At 35.7% G+C, this 20796-nt stretch overlaps 1 protein-coding gene across 1 annotated transcript; it reads left to right on the top strand.

Annotated features, from left to right (window-relative positions):
- The first annotated feature begins 16697 nt into the window (after positions 1-16697).
- LOC132791069 (myb-like protein Q) lies at positions 16698-20353 on the top strand. The gene is made up of 3 exons (XM_060799852.1): positions 16698-17568; positions 18723-19391; positions 19589-20353. Exons 1-3 carry the CDS (start codon positions 17406-17408, stop codon positions 20161-20163), a joined length of 1407 nt encoding a protein of 468 aa, XP_060655835.1. The 5' UTR covers positions 16698-17405; the 3' UTR covers positions 20164-20353.
- The last annotated feature ends 443 nt before the right edge of the window (positions 20354-20796 follow it).

A 20796-nucleotide genomic window follows, 5' to 3' on the forward strand; every position in this document is an offset into this window, starting at 1 on the left:
AATATACTTTTCATAATATACCAGATTATCAACCGACATTATGTTTGTGCCATATTCATAATTTGCTTAATAACTGCTACAACCAAATTCTTAAGTTCCTTATGTTCCTTATACCGCTTTTCATAAAAATGTCGAAAAAATGTTTCTTCTTTAACTTACATCCAGACAGACGAATATGGCAATATCGTTTCAGCTGTTAGGGTCGATCTAGAAACTATACTTAACTCGTATCTATTTTTTAGAGCGAAAGATGTTCTTATCAACCTGTTATATAAATTCACTGTGGCTGGTATAAAAATGTTACGTTTATTGCAGCTTTAGCACATTAGAAAGCTGAGCAGTAACTTAAAAGCTCTGTTATGCTTTATTTACCGATTTGGCCAGCTTTCAAAGAGCATTGAATGCTTAATACATGCAACCGAACAAAATAATACAAATTTAATAAATGAAGCTTGAAATTAGATTTCAGCCGCAAATAAACTCGAGTTGATTTTGTTCCGTAAAGATTGAAATCTTTATGTTACTTTTTTATGGGCATAACTTTCTCATTTCCATAATTTGTCCGTTGTTATCTCTTCAAGAGACGACAGAATTTGTTGAAAGAAATATATCACGACAATTATACATAATTCAACTGTGAAATTTTATATTTTTTGTTGCTTTATTTTATTTGGTGCCTCGGGGCAACATTACGTAATGGCAAACTGACGAAACAATAATTCAAGTCAATAAAATATGAAAGATGACGGCAAGAAATCCCACAAAAAAGGAAAAAAACAAAAGTTAGTTTTATCGTCGAGCATAATTCAAAATCCCAAATGGAGGAACTTGTTTCACGCCATGTGTAATCTAAAACCAGAGGCCTGAGAACATAAAGTGCACGAGATACGAGACGAGGAACATCAAGTGAATAATATAGGAAAATTTATGCTACTTGCCCCATTCTAATGTCAACGCGTTGCTAAATAAATAACAAATTTTAGTTTACGACTTGCTCGCCTGACCTTACTCATCCCTCAAGCTGGCTGACCTGAAACCGAACCCAATTTGTAATATTTCAGGCCGACAAATGGATCATTGGACAGAGCGCGTCACAGCATAAAATAAAACTAAATCAAATGAACATAAATTATTAAATATTACTCGTATAGTAAACAAGCAGCATAGAACTGCGTCTTATCTGTGCTCAGCAATAAAATATTCCGAGAAGTCTGTCAATTTGTGTTGACTTTGAAGTTCGACAATTAAAAATCTCATAAATCATATTCTAATTAATCAATTGATTTGATTGCTTTGTAGAACAGTAATCTTGTTTCTGTTTAGTTCGATTTCCACTTTTTATTTCGGGGTTATGAAACTTGAAACTTCGAATCGAACATCGAGCCTTTTTATATTTTTAATAAATCAAGAAATTGCATAAATCGTCTATCAATTATTCAATTTATAGAGTTGTAATTCTATACAAGTTTAGCTCTTTTTAGACACATGCAAATCCATTTTCACTTTAAATACGATGAGCTTGAGGAAATCACATAAATCTTTTACTAATTAAACAATTGATTTGGTTGTTCTTTGAAATTGTTATCTTGTTGTGGTTTAGTTCTTTTTAGACATATGTACATAGATCTTATTTCATTTTCAATCGCAGCATTTGAAAAATACTATAGAATCTCTACTTCCTGAGCTAACAGCAACAACACTAAACATAAGGTTCTAATTCTAAAGAAAGGGGATTCAAACCTTTTTAAAAACGAGAACAGAATTCTTTTTTTTTAAGATCAAAAAAGTCTTAAATCAAGATCTACAATCTTCTATTCAATCTAGAATAAAACATTCTTAAATCAAGATTTTAATCTTAAAATGCAAATTTAGTATGTAAAATTATGATGAAGATTTTTTCAAACTAAAAATCCTATTTCAAGATTGTTTTTTTTTTAAGGATTGCAAAAATCTTAAATCTAGATTTCTTTAAGCTTTAATCATCAAGTTGGGATAATATAATATAGTGTCATGTTAGGTGCAATCTCTTAAGGAAATTAACAAAATCTCAGCATTTGTTGAGTTATTTTATATAGCTGTTCTTTTTATTCATTTTTAGATCTCTTTTCAGTACATGAAATTAGGAATTATGTCGTGCCTAGTCTTGACCATCTGTTTAGTTGCTGTTGCTACTTATGTGTAATAAATATGTTGCCAGCAATTGGTAAATTAAGAGAAATATATCAATTTGTTGTGCAACCGCAGCTGCGCAGCTGGTTAAAAGATGCAGACCTCAGACTCTCTCTCTCTCTCTTTCTCTCTGTCTATTTGTCCAGACGAGCAGACAGACTGCAACTGCAACTGCAACTTGGAACATAAATCATTTTCATCGTCGACGCTTGTTGCAGCGGAGCGTTTTGAGTTCGCGTTCTTGCCACATGCTGCCAAATGTTGAGAGATGTTTCCACACGCCGCATCGCATAGCATCGCATTGCATTTGCCGCCCGCCCGGTCACCCGGCTACCCGGCCACCCGGTCATTCGTTGCATTGTCGAAGTGCATCGTGGCAACGCCTCCGTTTCGTTTGTCTTTTGCCTGCCACTTCCTCCGCTTCCCTTTGCCACAGTCAACGCCTTTGATTTATGGGCCAGCTTCCAATATAATTATGTTGTATCCAAAATATATGCAAGCGCTACAAAAATGTGGCAATGTATTTTTAAACTAGAAACAGATTTTCAGCATTTTTGAAAAATTGTCGCTCTTTGTTACGCTTGCCACAAAATGATTCCTTGAGCTGCATTTTTAAGTCAACGAAACCTTCATATTCACTATATTTTTTAAAGTCAGTTATTTCAATCAACCAAACTTCATTTCATTGTGTTCACTTGAATAAATTTCACTTTCACTATGGGAAAGTGTATCCACACTTCGATAGTCGCTGCCACAAGAAAATTTCCAGTTTTTATATGAACTGGGTTAGCATTGAGGCGCCAAAGCCTAGGCTCTAGGCTCTTTCATTCTATTTTAATTAAAATTTAAATTGCCAAAAAAAAAATGATAGAAGATAGAAGAGAAACATAGAAAATGTGTTGTGATTTATGAGAGCAACTTCAATGCACCAGCAACGAGGCCTAATCGAAGCCTGTGGAATTGGGTGCCAGAAATAAAAATCAAAATCGAAATACAGAAATGTAGAAAAAGATGATCCGATATTTTTGGGGTTTGCCAGAAATTCAAATATTCACATGTTCTCGTGGGCTGACAGACATTTCAATATTTATTCAAGGCGACCAAAATATGAACAGAAAATAAAAATGTATAAATTCGTGGAATTGTTTTCTTATTCAATATTTGAGTTGAAAGAATTATGCAAAGCTTCGGATTTTTAAACCTTTCACTTTTAACGCGTAACACGCAGAAGGATGCATCTTCGCACATACAAAGTATATATACCATATATATATATATATACTTACAAATTTAATCTGAACCCTTAGTATAGAATACGAAAAGTGTCCGAGTATCGGGATTACTAAGCTTTTTTATACGTCTTGTTTTTTCTTCTGTTCAATATTTATGTCAAAACTGTTGACTAAATAAATTTTAACCTTGAAATATATTTTAAGCTGCCTCTAAAGTCAGCGTCGCCATTGCGGCGATAAGCAATTGAATCTCTCTCAGTAAATGAAGACGGTGATATAGACGGAGGCTGAACTCTGCAGGCACCTATGAAAAGAGGGAAAGAGAGAGAGAGAGAGAGAGAGGAAGAGAGAGAGAGAGAGAGAGAAAAAAAGAGAAAGAGAGAGAGTGCTGATCAGCGGACTTTAAAGCTATGTGATATTATAAAATATATTGGCCCATTTATAGTGCCATAGATACAATGCGCTGTGATGTAACTTCGCATGAATTTCTCTTCTCTAATATTACAATGCACTTTTATTATACACTGTTGTGAATTTATACCCATAATTTGAAAAAAAAAAAAAAAATCACGAACAAGTTGCTGCCACTTCTAATTTCATTATCAAGAAGCCTTTCTTAGACAGGCGACAGAAAATTGACAGTGTCGGTTCTCTCGACATTAAAAGAGACTTTATTTGCTATCACCATTTCTCCCACTACGAACTTTTGAGCTGAACCCACATCCGTTGATCACGTGTTAGCTCGAAAATCACTCAGCTACTCAAAACTGAATTCTTCATCGATTTAAATTAGGCTTTTAGTTTCAAATTCATCTTTTAAGTGTGCAGTCGAAATATTCAAAATGCGCAAAATAAAAATGAACTCAGTTCTTTTCTTGATACTACTTCAAATATTTTTGGTGGTCACATCTGCCTTCGAAGAGGTGAGAACAGTTACATAAAGCAGTGTAGTACAGTGAGTGATAAGAATTTTTACATTTTCTTCTTATCAGACGTGCGAATTCGACCGAGAAATGGAAAAAAAGTGCCGGATTCATAATTATAAAACTGTAAAGCCTTTGCTTGATTATTTTAGACAAGTTCGAAATGAGTTAGAAGACAAAGAAATTAAGGAAAATAAGTTAAATGAATTAAATTCTGATCTTATGGAAAAGTATCATGACATTGTAAGAATTCATAAAACATTCATGAAGGAGGCAGCTCTATTAGATGAATATAAAAACAAAGTACTTAAAGGGGAAGACGATTTGCAATCGTGTCAAAACAAAGTTCATAAATTCGAATCTGAAATTAATTCAAAACAAAATATTATTGTGAAATTAAAAGGAGGATTAGCTGATAAATCCATCAACTTAGAAAATTGCGAACTTCAATTCAAAAATCTTAATTCTAGCTTAATTAAAAAAGATGCAAAAATAAAGAGAATTAGTGAGAATATTCAAAATAAGACTGAGCATCAGAAAACACTTGAAGTGCAATTAGAGGAGAGTGAAACTAAATTAATAAATCAAGATAAAGATATTCAGTTATGCCAATCTGAAATTGATACGTTAAATCGGACATCAGAAAACATCAGAGAACAACAGAAAACAACTGAATTGCAATTAAAAGACAGCGAAATTAAGCTAATAGATAAAGTGAACGAAAATCAGTTGTGTCGAGCTGAACTTGATACATTAAATAATACATTACTCAATAGTCTTATCCCATCAAGTTGCTCTCCTTTTGGAGATCATCCTGGTGTTCATGAAATAAGAGTTTCTGGAGTTGGTTTCTTCGATGTTTTATGCGATAGTCAGTTAGCTGGACCTGGATGGATTGTAATACAACAACGAGTTGGGGGAAATGTGAGTTTCAATAGGGATTGGGCAACGTATCGCAAAGGTTTCGGTTCCTTTGATAGTGATTTCTTCCTTGGACTCGAGAAGATACATCGTATCACGAGCTTGCAGCGTCACGAACTTTATATTCATTTGGTTGCTCTGAATGGAAGTACCTACAATGCTCGTTATGACGACTTTGAAATGTCTGATGATGACAGTGGATATAAACTGAGTTTGGGTAAATTCAGTGGAACTATTATTGAGGATGCGATGAGAAACTCTGAAAACAAGAAATTCACAACATTTGATCGCGATAACGACAAATCTTATAAGGCTAATTGCGCAAAAATCTATAAAAGTGGCTGGTGGTACAGGAAATGTTTTGATTGGTAAATATTGCAAATTGTTATTTTCGATGGAATACACATAATTATTGATTTTTGTTTTTTTTATGCAGTAATTTAAATGCACCATATGGGAGAAATCTAGTTTGTATCGATTCAATGACATTGAAAGAAGCTAAGATGCTAATTCGCCCCAAAAAAAGCGATCAAGAAGTGATAAATTGAAGAGCTGAAATTCCGATATTTGACTCAATTATGTAATCATTTATATATAATTGATGCATTAAAAAATGGCGTTCGGAATAAAAAAAAAAGGATCGACTATTTAAGCGGCGATTTATTTTTATAGTTGAAATAGAACAGTTTTATTTTTTAATTTTATGTTCTTTTGATGCTTTCAATAGTTCAATATATATATATCCTTTCAATCAAACCTTGAATATTAAAGTAATATTGTAAATGATCCACACATATTCGTTTCTTATCCAAACGTTCAATAAACAAATTAAATTAATAAACTCGTTAAAGTAGCAGCATCTAATGAATTTAATAAAACTTTTTTTAAATTGAGATCACACAATCTGTTAACCCGATGAGAGTCTATCTGTTATCATTGATGGACCATTTGCTTGCGTTTAAATATTAATATTAAATATTAAGAGCTGATTTATTTGTAGATTTAAGATTTATTTATTTACATATTCATCTCGCTTGAGTGCAGACGAAAGACTCGCAATGGGCAGAATAATATTAAAAACAGTTTTCTAACAATTTTGACTAATAACACGTAAAATATTTGTCGTTGGAACATCAGTTGAAAGAAAGGTAATAATAATTACATAAAGTGTATAACAGTGAGTGCTAAAAGTGTATTTAGTTTCTTCTTATTAGACTTATGAATTCGACCAACAAATGGAAGAACCGTACCAGATTTATAACTATAAAACGGTCAAGCCTTTCCTCGATTATTTTACACAGGTTAGAAATGAGTTAGAAGACAACAAAATTAACGAAAATAAGTTAATTGAATTAAATTCTGATCTTATGAAAAAGTATCATGAAATTGTAAGAATTCATGAAAAATTTGTTAAGGAGGTAGCTCTCTTAGATGAGTATAAGATCAAAGTAATGAAAGGTAAAAACAATTTGCAAAAATCTTAATTCTTAATTCAATACATTAAATAGAGCATCAGCGAATATTAGAGAACAGAAAATTTGAATTGCAATTAGAAGACAATCAAAATTTGTTAAGAAACAAAGACAAAGAGGTCAGCTATATCGAGTTGAAATTGCTAAATGAAGTACAACTACTTGCATCCCAGTCGGAAAATATCCAGATGATCATCAACTCAATGTCACTGGGATACGTTTCTTCAATGTTTTTTGCGATAGTCAGTTAGCTGGACCTGGATGGATTGTAATACTTTAACGAGTTGGGGGTAAAGAGAGTTTCAATAGGGTTTGGGCAACGTATCGCAAAGGTTTCGGTTCCCTTGAGAATGATTTAAGAAATATTATGGAAGTGTCTTATTCGCTCAAAATATCTGACTTTAACATATTTGATGAAGACTGTCGACACGCACTGCCTTTGGGTTTATTTCGTGGATCTGCTACAGACCCGTTGAGATACCACAATCGCGACAACCATAATTATGAGGATAATAATGTGGAATCTTGGCTTAGTGGCATGTGGTTTAATGCTTTTTTTATTGGGTAAAAATATAAAATTTTAATTTCTGATAAAATTTACATAATTATTTTAATTTCTTTTTTTTATTTCAGTAAGTTTTGCAGATTGGTTTCGCGGTATTATTTATCTTTAAGAAATTAAGATGCTAATTCGCCCCAAAAAAGTGATGAACAAATGAACAACTGATGAGCTGAAATTGAGAAATTTGACTTTGTTTTATAATCATTTATATATTTGATGTATTCGTACAATTGTTGCGTTCTTGATAAATATACAATTGACTTTTTAAAGTAGTGAATTATTTTTGAAATGCCCCTTTGAAAAAGGTCAGTTTTTATTGTGTCTTATATGTAATATCCAAATATGTATTTTCACCTTCCGCTATGATAAGAATATTGGACTCAAGACTTAAACATTAATATAATATATTTGCTCACTAATAATTGCTGTATATATGTGCAAAGATCATTGCGTCGAAAAGAGCCACAAATATTTTGGTGCTTAGCTTGATGCAAGTTTGACGATTAGTGATGAGGTCATCGAAAACTCAGTTGCTACACAAAGAGAACGAATTAGGTTTTTTAAACTAGAATAAAAATCTAAGTTAAAAAACTTTTCGATCTGGCAATAAAATTTGTAAGCGTAAATTCCAGTTTCAAACAATCTTTTGATCCTTAATCAATGTTTTGTGATTGAATGCCAGATTTTTGTAGTATTTTCTATTGCATAAACCATACAAGATTTAAAACTAATAAAAGATCTATCACATTTGAATTATCTTTAAATTTTGAGGCAGAAACTACGAACTTCTAAGTTCAAAAATGTCTTGAAATAAATCTAGAATATTTAAATTGCAACATTTTACATGCTTGAAGTCTCTATATAATAAAAAGCTCTATAACTGTTTACTAGTATTTTATGATAGTCCTTAATCGAGTTAAAGCTGCTAAAAGGTAATTTATTTCCTATATCCATTGATGTACAATTTTATTTAATTTGTTTGTTGGCTTCAATTCGATGTTTAAATGCTGAACTGATCTCATCTCGGTTTCCCTCTGTTTTATTTCCCTCACAACTCAACTTCGCTTCTTTCGTTGTTGGCTTCGTTTTAATGTTGGCTAAAATCAAGAAAAAGCAACAGCAACAACAACAACGAATAATATGACTTTAGCATCGCATAAATAAATCTGTCAAGTGTTGCGCATAAATATCTTGGCAACATGTTGTTCAGTTTTCAGTTCGCTTCGCCTCGGGATTTTGTTGTTTTAGTTGTTGTGCTGTTGCTGTTGCTGTTGCTTTAATTAAATGCTGCAATCAAGTGCGTAGCGCGATATTTCCAATGAAAAATTACAATGCAACAGCAACCGAAAAAAATGTGGCAACTGACAGAGCGGGAGAAAAGGGGGAACGCGGATTGCTCACCATTTGGCCGCGGGCTTCGCCTCATGTTTGTGCATTGAGAAAATTTTGTGTCCGCTGCACATTTGTTGACTTTGCCACTTGCCACTTGCCACATTGTGCCCCACCACTGCCCCCTTCGCACAGACCCTTGTCAAACTGCCGTTTTGCCGTTGCGACCGCAACTCGCAAGTGGCCAAGCAACCGCCCCCTTCGCCCCTTTTCTCCCTCTTGCCACAGTGCAACAAAGCGATTGTCCCTCAATAGTTGCTGCTGTTCTTGCTGCTGCTGTTGTTGATGTTGCTGATGTTCCTGCTGCCCTAACGAACGGCCCCAGTGAATTAAATTCATAATTAATGCGTTGCATGCACGCACACACATACACACTAACACACACACACACATACAGAGAACGGACACGTAGCAGCTACCGTTGCCTCTTTGTTGCCTGACACGTTTATTAAAACTGATTTTTTATGATTTTTTTTTTTCATTTTTATTTTTACTTTTAACATGCATGCGAAAGGCCTCCGAGACAGAGCACATTAGCTATGGCAAACAAATTGTCGCGCTCTCCTGCTTTTAAATATAAATATAAATACGTAAAATCTTCATTTATTCACAGAGAAAAATCAATCTTGATTGAAAAATCTTGATTTAAGAACTTTTTGATCTTAATAAGAACAATCTTCAAAAAAGAATTTTAGGTTGAAACAATCTTAAATCAAGATTAAAAGCATCTTATTTTAATATTAATATCTTGATTCATGAATGTTTTATTCTAAATTAAAATTAAGATTACAAATCTCTTAAAAATTAAATAATTGCGTTTTTGTTTCATGAAATGTTGGAATTCTCTTCCTTTAAAATTATAAATATACAACAAAATATATATATAAAAAAGCACGCAATCATTTTTTACTTTTTTTAATCAATCTAAATTTAAAATTGTTTGATCTTAATTTAAGATTTTGCCTTCATGGTTCAGTTTTGAAATTTTTCCATTCTTGAAACAAGATTATAATCTTTTATTTCAAGATTGAGCAATCTAGATTTTTGTAGACTCTCAATCTTTATTTAAGAATTAACATTTCGGGTTCAATTCAGACATTAAACAATCTTGATTTAAGATTTTATTCTTGTGTGTGACACTTATTTTTTCTGTGTTCCTAACACTTAATCACATATTTCTGCAAATTAAACGCAATAAAAGTCTTGAGTATTTTTCTAAGTATTTAACAATTCAGAAATGTTAAAATTCTCATTTTTCATGAAAGATAGTGTATAGAGTATTCGTTGCATTCGATCCAGCTTCATATTCTGTGCTTCACTTTTAGCATATTTCATACCAATTTCCTTTTGCTGTTCATTCCTCGTGCACATTTTTTGTGCTGCATTTTGATTTGGTGCCAAAAGCAATTTGAATTTATTTCGCATTTGTTACGCTCTTTCGTTTTTATTTCAGGCAATTTTGACCTTACAATAAACAAAAAAAAACAAAAATTAAGAAAGACAGAAAATTGCAATACGGAATAAATTTCTGTGATAAAAGAACTAAAGTTGATTTGGCTTTGTTTATTCAATTTGCCAATCGAGAAATTTACTTAATTAAACATTAAAGATTAACAAATGATTATAAATTGCACAGCAATATAATATACGAGTTTGTAATTAAGCACATATTTTGATAAACCGAATGTAAAAAGCATAAATTAAATAGCATACTTAAATTTTGCCATGCATTTTATGATATATATGTGGCATTTTTATATAGGGTTTTGTTGTTGTTCTTGTTATTATTTCGAAATATGCAAAAACTTTAATGCAATTAATTGCGGGTATCTCGCATCGCGGGAAAGGTGTACAATTATTTATTTGCATAGAGAAAAATCCAAACGGAAAAATGGCACGTAAAAATGCATTTAATTATAATTATTGCGTTCCCACTTAACCCGCCCATTCCCTCAGGGTTGCCACCGCACCTCACTTTAGCGCACAGTGCTTTTTATTGCTCTTTGCAATACCCTGTAATTGTCAGAGAGCGGGGTAAGTATGATAACCAAAGCAATAAAAGCATAGATAAAGAAGTAATAATTTGTAAGTAAAAAAGTCAATAAAACAATTATTTAGATAAGCATGTAGTAAATTTTAATTTAAAAAACCAATATAATAATAAATGCAAACAAATAAACAAAAACTATAAACTTGAGAGTAACAATAATAAAAATATAAAAACAAATAAAAAAGACGAAAAGATTTCAAATAAAAAAGTATGACAAAGTAAATAAAAAACTATTCGAAATAAGAACATCTTCTTTTATCGAAAGTTGTCCCAACTTTGCCTTAGCTTCATATTACGTGGTATCTAGCAGTCGTACTCCGCACCCTTAACTACTATTTGCGGCGAAGCAGCGCGGAAAATTATAGCAAATATAAATAATAAAACAAAGTGCACAACAGACAAATGATAAAGTGTATTAAAATGCACGCAAATGCAGCGAGTCAGGCGGGTGGAGAGAGCTGCAACTGCAATTGCCACGCCCCCTCCCTACCCATTATCCAGTAGCCCAATTAAATTGCATGGCACGCAACAGGACGCATGAGTCGATAAATTTTCTTGCTCCTTCCTCTCAGTGTTTTTGTCTCCAATCGTGAAAATGAAGAAAATTTTCATGTGTGTGGCAGCCTCTTTTTATTGTCAAATAATTATCTTTTTCTCTCTGGCAAATTTTATAAATTTCACTTTAAAACGATCTCGATAAGGTAATTATAGCGTTTGTTAAACACCGCCTAAGTGTATATTTTCTTTAAGATGATATTCTAAGATATTTGTTTATTTACTTTATTTTACTTTTTTCATTTTTTCTTTTTGGTAATTATTTTGAGTTGGGTTTAAATAATCAAAGTTTAAAGTTTATATAAGTATATATTTGTATTTTTCCATAAACAACAGACAAATCAGCCATAACTTTATAAGTTGTGTTCGCACAGAAATATATATAGATAGAATTCAAAAATAAAATAAGTAAATATTATTTATATATGTTTTGACTAAATTTTTGCGACAGTTCCTTGATTTTATTTAATCTGCGTGCATGATTTATCTTAGTTTTGCTGTTTTCTGTTTTTTGTATTTTGCTTAAAACAAAGACCAGAAAGGTTTTTGCAAAAGTGTCAGAAGCATTTAATTGATCGTCAAACGAAGCTCATAAAAATGAAGTTCGGTCTCCATTCGCCGTAAGAAAATGGGAACATTGCCAATCCGAAACCAAATAAAAAACAGACAAAACCAAAACAAAATATAATAAATAAAGAGCAGGGATGCTTTTTGGGACTCGTTGTCGTTGTCGTTGTTGTTCTGCCCAAGCTCTGTTCACCCGCTGTGTGAATTCCTGCTGGCATGCAACAGTAGCCAAAGGCAGTGACGACTCTCCCTTCTCCCTTCCCCCTGATATCCCCTGTCTCATCGGATTGTGCAGCTCCTTGGCAGCGATCTTGGCCGTGAGCATCTGCATCTTAGTGCGGCATCTCAGCGCATGTCATGTCTCGTATCTTTTGTGCTAATCGTAAATAACTGTCGAAATTTTTTGCTACTGTATGTGATTTGAGGATGAAAAGGAGTTTTTGCCAAGTGGCCAACGGATTCAACTTCTGTCCCTGTCTCTCTCTCTCTCTCTCTCTCTCTCTATCATTGTCTCTGTCCCAGTCTCTGGCGTTATCTTTCCACTGGGGACTGGCTCGCCAGTTAAGAAGGCCTCTTTTTGTGCACACCTTAAAAGAAGCAAGTAAGAAAGCTACAGCTCAAGTGTGCTCGACTGTGAGATACCCGCTACCATAAAAGCAAAACAGTGCGGTATTCATTTTAGGATATATCGAATTAATATATCAACAAAAATATTAAAAATATACCAAATGCTATATTTTGCATATTGAATACACTCCAAATATACTATAAAATGCAAAACATACCGTATTTCCCCATACAAATGTATTTAAAAAAAAAAAAATTGTTAAATTTTTATCCGATCGCAAGAAAATTTTCAGGATTTATTTATTATTGTCAAAATTCGTAACCATAGCCTCAAAATAACGCTTACAGGGGCGGAAATGGGCGTGGTTTTTACCGAAATTATCTCTCTATTACTTATTTTCTCTTAGATCTAGGTGTAACATATGTACATTTCATGGAGACACAAAGTTATACCAAAAGCGGGTATAGAAACTCACCTAAGATAATGCCATCTGTGTTTGACTGCAAAATATACTAAATTGATAAACTACAAAAAAAATATATATAAAAAAGGCGATATTTGGTATAGATATAAAGAACTGCATTCCAAATATATCATGGAGTACAACACATAACGTATTTCCCCATACAAAATTATTACTGAATTAACTTTTTATATTTTTGCCAGATCAACCAAAAAATAAATTTGTAACCATGATTTGATTTTCAAGAAATATAATTATTTCTTATTTGCTGTAATTACTAGTTTTGATTATGTGTTAATAATTTAGATTGGTAAATTTCCTTGTCAACTAAATTCGTTTTAATACAAAATTTGAACAAAAGTTTGATGTAAATAGATTTCAAATATCGGATTTCGAGCTATTCCATTGCTGTTTAATGAATATTAAAACCTTAACTGCAAATTTCAATTGAAAATTATCCAGCATTTTAATTTACTATTTATTTATTCGATTTTAAGACTGTCGCCTTGCCTTAGTTCACCAAATTGTTATAGCCTTTTAGCATTTGCTGTCGGGTGTCCAAAGCTGACTTCAACAAGCGGCAGATACTTAACTTCTTTGCTTTTCTTACTTTTTTTTTGCACTCAGGCACACTTATTGCCACGCAGCTCAAGAAAGCACACACACCTATGCATAAATATGTATAGTATGTAAAGAAACCGGAGTTGAAGCTGCGTCTTTGCGGCTGAAGCTTCATGAAGTTGGGGCCAGGCTGAGGCCGAGTGTCGAGTGAAAAACATGTTTGGTTATAATTCTTCTTTTATTTTTGTTGCAGCCTTTTTTTCTTGCTGCATACCCTATACCCATTAAAAGCTGCAAAGTTGCCTCGCTGCTGCACAGATTTTGCGTCTTCCATCTATCGAAGTAATATAGTTGATTTATAATCAGAAACAATTGAAAAGTAAAAATTTGATTGTCAGTAAAATTTGCAGTTTCTGTTGTTATAATTTATCAAAAATTACAAAATTTTAAAACTCTTTCAAATTGTTCATTATTTTATAATGTACTTATGTATTTGTTAATAATTGATGGGTATATGCCAGTCGAGCATAATCGCCTTGGTGTATTCTTGGTTTTTATTATTCTTGTGTCTGCTTGACGTTGTTGTCGTGCGTTTTTTAGGCTTTGCTTTCTTTATGTTTTGGACATGTATCTGAAAGATACTTTTTTTTTGTGTCTGACGTGTGAGTGTGCGAGTGTATGTGAGTGTGAGTGCGAGCATCGGAGCTTGATGACGCTGACAAAGGTCTGTCCGCCCCAGCTTCATGCATGGGGCTCGCAGACCCCAGCAGCGACCCCAAACCGCGTCCATACGCGATTTTAATGAAGCACTTAAAAAGCATAAATGAAAATAAAAACCCAGCAAAGGCAACACAAACACACACACACAGTCCCTTTAAGCTCCTCCCGTAGTCGTAGCCCACGCAATTCGAGTTTGAAGCCCATCTTCACAACGACAATTGATGTGGAGCCTGACTGACTGACTGACTGTCCCAATGTCTTGCCTCAGCGCAATTATTACACTCTGCTTTGACTCCTTTTTACTGTCCAAGTTTGCTCAAACAATAGTAGTCGAAGTTCGAGCTTCGAAATTAATTCTAATCTAGCAAATTACGTTTGCTTTCAGGGATGCTGAGGACCATTTATGTAGTCATAAAAATTAAAGACACCGTTTCCACATATCCCACAGCTGACCCCAGAACCATTCGGAAAAAAAGAGAAAATAAAAATAATAAAATACGACAAACATTAAAAACATTAACAACAGCATTAGAAATACGGAAAGATGGGGCCGGGCCACTCAATGGGTATCAGTTGTTGGGCCAGTCGCATGCTATTGAATAATTGATGAAACCACTCTGCGTACTTACGATACGTCTGATAAGAATTCCATGATCTCTCATTGTGACCCTTGGGGCACAACAATCTAAAGCCGATTCATGGCTAAATAATGCCCCCATCCAACATGTTCCCAAAATCGTCCATTAGATCTCTGTTATAGCTTATAAGCACGCATTTCCCTCTGCCATTGGTCATAAAACCAATCGCAACTTTGACCCACACATCACGAATCTTTTATAGTTATGACTTTATTCCGATTTATGTTCTGAATGGAACCAAAGTTCAAGTATCTTTGTGCTACTAATTTAACAGTCAAATTATGCTGAACCAAGATCTGAGGAATCTTCTATAAAAAAAAGTTTTAAGTTATCTAAATTACAGTAATAAAATAGAGTACTTTTGGTAAAATATATTTTAGGCGGTATATAATATAATATAAAAATTAAATACTTTGATTTGTGCAACCCTCAGGAAATTTTTTGGTAAACCTGGTAAAAGGATTAACGATGTCCATATAATAGCGGTATAATTAAAAAAAATTAAAAAATTCAAGAATATCTGATTAATTTGGTATGGTTAAAAAACGCATTTTTAAACTGTTGTCTTTAAAAAAATGTATAGCTAAAATATTGAATGAATATTACTTGTTATATTGTATTTCTTTGATTTGTGGCTGAGCTTTAATACTTAAAACAATTATACAATTTATACTTAAAACTAATTTTATTTTATTTTGATATACAAAGATCTTCGTACTACTACGCATATGAAATTTTTCATATTAGGCTTCATTTGTGGACACCCTACTGCTTTGTGAGTCACCCCATTGCATTGGCTGTTGGATGATTTCTCGCCTACTTTTGCTGCTGTTATTCGTTGTTGTTGTCGTCGTTGGCAGTGGGTGCACTCGGCACCAATACCAGCACAACGATGTGCGTGCCATGTGTGTTTGTGTGTGTGTGTGTGCAATTGTAGTTGTAAGTGTAAGTGTATAGTAGTGGCTGCGAAATGGGTTCATTGCACGTAGTCCCCAAAACGACCAACTGGCCGAGCAACCGAATACCCTCTTCGCACCTTCCCTCTCCTTCTTTGATACCATCACCCATTTCGTCAGTCGCTAGGCAGTGGTGCTCTTGTTGTTGTTGTTGTTATAGACTTAGCTGCGTCTGTGGCTACGGCCTGTTCGCTGCCTCTATCTCTGCCTCTGCCGTAGTCGCTGTCGCTGTCGGTGTTGTCGTCGTCGCATCGGTCATCGTGCATTTGGCGCTGCATTTTGCTCAGCACTCATCGCTGTTTGCTGCTGCTCTTTTGTTTCGCATTCGCATTCGCTTTCGCGGAGAGCGGCAGCCAGCACAAGTTGCTGCTGCTCTCCGCTTCTAATGCGGCCCGACTCGACTGCTCCAAGCCGATGTTGCTGCCACGTTGCCACCTTCAACATTTCGACGAGGCTGTGGCAAACATGTACACACACACACATACAGCAACACAGGTACATATACATATATATGTACAGAAAGTCATTTATACACTGAAAGAATACGTCAGACCATTTGATGTTAAAGAAAAATAATTTATTGTATATGTATTTAATGATTTTACCTTAACAATTGAAACTAATTCAAACTTTTTCCAAATCTCGTTGAAATTATTTATTATTTTTGTCGACTGCATTTCTCGCAGTGCTCAAACACATGCAAGTGGGCTCCAACGTAGCCATTGACGTTGACGTCGGCGTCATCGTTGTTGTTGTTTATCGTTGCCTTTCTTTTGCGGGCTGCCATCATTTGCTTTGCCTTTGCTTCAATGTCTCGTTTTATTTTTTTCTTGGCTTTTTTCTTCATTCTGCTTTTGGTTCATTTTGCTGTTTTTATTCTTGTTTTTTTTTTTTGTAGGTGTGTTTGTATGTAGTATTTTGTGTAGCTTTTTTTTGCAGCTCGCTCGGTTTCTGTTTCTTCCATAAGGTTCGCTGCTGCTCTGCTGTGTCGCTGGTGCGGCCTCTGTTTGCCGTTGTTTTGTCTCTTTAGTTTCGTTGCCTTTGTCTGTTTTGTTGGTTGTCGCCTCATCTTTGTGTGTGTGTGAGTGTGCGTGTGTGTGTGTGCGGGGAACACACAACAGCGGTCTCCACCGACATCGCCCCCGCCCATCCCCCATCAACACCTTACACACATACACACACACACAGACTGTAAAGCTGAGGCGTCGCTGCTGCCGAACTGTTGCTGCTTTTTTTTGCGCATTCTGTCTGTTCTCTCTTCTCGCTTGCATTTTGTGTATCTCATCTCGTGTGCGCTTTCGCCGCTTTTGCGCTGCTTTTGCCTCTGCTGCTATACATTGCTTTCCAATCTCTCGGCATCGCTGCGCCCCAACAACAACAGCAGCAGCAGCAACAACAACAACAACAACCAACAATCGTCGTCGTCGTCGTTGCCCCGACGTCGTCATCGTTTTCTCTATTTTCCTCAATCGCTTTGCCTTTTCATTTTCAATTCGCATATTTTGCAAACTCTACTTTCAGTTATTCGCCGATAATTGATGTCAAAGGACGCAGTTGTGCTCCGCTGCCGCCGTCGTCGTCGTCGCCGTCGCTATCATCGCCTCCAGTTCCACATCGCATCCACATCCACATCCACATTCGAATCCACATCCTGTCGCCATGCCCAAGGAGGATCCCTTCGTGAATCGTGCTCAGCTGTTGAAGGCCATCAAAAAGTATCCAGAGATTTGGGACTCCAACAACAAGCTGCACTTGTGCCGCAGCGTTACTTCGCCCATGTGGAACGAGATCGCCGAACAGTTCGGCGGCCATGTGCCTACAGGTGAGTGCGACAGAGATCGCAATAGCAGCCACAGCAGCAGCTGAGTGCAAGTTCGGTCTGTGGTCAATTTGTTATTGTTTTGCTTTTGCGCTCTCTCTTTCGCGTTCCGTCTTTCTCTCTATCTCTTACTCTCTGTCCAACATGTACATTTGGTTTTATGCTTTGCTTGCGTGCGTGAGACTAAAAATAAATGCATCATACGCATCGTGTCGTGTCACATTTTGTGCAATGTTCTATTGGACTTTGGCTCATGGGGTTAAGTGAATGCAATAAATGTGCATCTGCATTGAGGAAGATCTTTGGCGCTACAGTATAGTGTCGATTGGTGCACACCGAACATTTTGCAATTATTTGTAATGTGTATTTAATTTATTTAATTAATTCAAATTATTGATTTTTTTTTAAGTTTAAGCAAATATTTTTTAGTAAACTGCCGATAAATACAACCCCAACTTTTACCTTTGCAATTATCTTTAATTAGATATCAATTCAAAATATTTTTGAGGTTTCTTATATTCTTATAAAAGGATCTGCATATACTTGAATATACTATATTAATTTGTAAATATGTTTTAAAATAAGAAAATTCCCGAATTTCAAATTAATTTCGTAATTTCCTTAAGAATTCGATGGCAATTAATTTAAAATATTTTGGTTTGAATTGTTTTGTTAATTCTTCTTATGAAAATTCTACTGTAGTTTATATGCCAGTTTTATAGGCGAAGATAAGCTCCACAAACAAATGAAAACTTGAAAACAATATTTTATTTATTATATTTGGGTATATTTATATATTGGAGAAAGTCTTCTGTTTCATTTTTCTTCTATCTAGTAAATTCTTTTAGAAGTTTTCTTGTAGTTTACAATTCTTTCAAATAGTTTTCCATAGAATTAAAAATTGTTTTGATTCTGAAAGTTTTGAGAGTTATTGATATTCTTCTACAAATGTCTAGAAATATAGTGACTTTCAACGGCCTTCAAATTTATTTTTTTTTATGTCTACTGCTGAAAATGTTGATTTTATAGCTTATATTTGATTTTATAGAGACAATTTTCTACTGGCCATATAAAATACTTTTTAGTAGGCTTAGGAAGCTTTCTTTGTACTCGTAATGATGAACTTTTTTCTCTCGCATTCTCTTCCTCTCGGGCAGTCAAATTACAGTCGATTTGGAGCCAAATGAAGTATCATTATCACAACTTGGTGCATCGTCAGATCCTGCACAAGGAGCGCTTCAATACCAAATGGGAGCACTTTGAGCCAATGTCATTTATGTACAACATAACTGTTGCCAAAATTGTGGGCGCCCAGTCGGGAGCTGTGAACGCTGAAGCGAACGCATCGTCTGCCAACGCCGAGACAACGTTGCATGTGGAAGGATCAACGCCATCAACGTTGCCGCTGCCGCTGGCTTTGCCACCGCCATTGCCCAGTGCCACACATGGACGCGGTCGTCCAAGCGGCAGCTTCAGCTGGTTGCAGACGCAACCTTCAACGCCTCCGGTCAGCGCAGAGTTGCCACATCTGATCCAGCAACCGCCTGCTCATGCCATGACGTACACGGCTTTCACCGGGCTTGTGCCACCGGCTGTTGTCACCGTGGAGGCAACAACCACGCCCACGCCCACAGCAACTGCGACGCCCTCGCGCAAATTGGGGCGCCCCAGTTCGTTGCACAATAGCATGCGGGGTCGCATCATCGATGCGATCAAGGCGCGCCCCTCGCTCTGGGCGGGTCGCCAGCGTAGCGAGAAAGGTCAAGGACAAAGTCGCACCTCCGCCGTGTGGAAGGAGGCGGCTCACGAAATGGGATTGACGCCCAGTAAGTATTGAAGATACTTTTCAGATGATATATGAGATATTTGCACCAACTATTTGTGTATATTTAAAAGCTGAAAATCGTTTTAAATATAAAATTGCGTGAATTTTTTCGAAATTTTCTCATCTGCAAATTTATGATTTGCATTTTAAGTTTGCTTCGATTCGTCGTGCACTTAACAGATTATTCATTTATTGCAGCTCTCATGCAGACGCGCTGGTCGATCATCAAGCAGCGTTACGTCGACGAGCTGCAGAAGGAGCGTCATGCGCAGTACGGACAGCAGGGATTCCGCTCCAACTGGGAGCACTTTGATCGCATGTCCTTTATGCGAGACATGCTGCTGCGCAAGGTGGACGAGCGGGAGCAGACTCGCGAACACATCCAGGAGATGGTTAGCGAACAGCAACAACAACATCCGCAAACACAAATACAAACCCAAGCCCATCCGCATCCTCAATCCCAATCCCAATCCCATCCGCAATCGCATCATCAACTGGCGCAACAGTCGCAGCATTTGCAGATTTATCGACCGCCAGGTTTAGCGGAGCATGCCCAAGATATGCCAATTGGACTAGTGCAGCATCAGTTGCCACATCATGGGGCACTGCATCTGCATCCGCATCATAATCATCATCATCATCATCTTCATCATCCGCTGGTTGCGGGCGTTGGCGGCGGAAGGCGTCGGGTTAAGCACGAATCTGATCTGGAATGGGATCCCTTCGAGATGATACTGCATGTGCAGGGAAATGGAGAAACGGCGGCCAACTAAAGTAAGACTGAGAGCGAAATGGGAATGCAAGAGAGAGACAGAGAGAGAGAGAGAGAGGCGGAGGCAGTTGGAGAGCGGCAATTTCTACTATATATTATAAATATATCGCCAGATGTAAAATTAAGTCTATTACAATCCAATTTGTATATCTAGTTTACCACTTTGCTATCCAATAAACATCACTTCCAATACACAATACGCTTCTTTAAATTGGACATTGAAAAACAAATCAATCTTAATCTTAAACAAGTAAGTAATCTACACTCGGGTATGCTCGACTCTAAGATAACTGCTCCCTTTTTAAATTGAAATTATTAATTTGCCACTTGCCCAAATCGTTGTCGCAATCGAATGTTGTGAATTTCATGTTTTCATGTTTTACCCAAACTCAGTGCGTATCCATGGTCTTTATCAGATATTTCGAAGTCTTTGTAAGGAGCTAAGTAAACAGTCCCATTCGAGTCCATGTATTTTCTCCAATCCAAGAAAGAAATTACTCTCAAGGGAACCGAAACCTTTGCGATACGTTGCCCAATCCCTATTGAAATCCTCATTTCCCCTATCCAGGTCCAGCTAACTGACTATCGCATAAAACATCGAGGAAACCAACTCCAGAAACATTGAGTTGATTAA

The sequence above is a fragment of the Drosophila nasuta genome, chromosome 3, assembly GCF_023558535.2.
Source record: "Drosophila nasuta strain 15112-1781.00 chromosome 3, ASM2355853v1, whole genome shotgun sequence".
Lineage (NCBI taxonomy): Eukaryota > Metazoa > Arthropoda > Insecta > Diptera > Drosophilidae > Drosophila > Drosophila nasuta.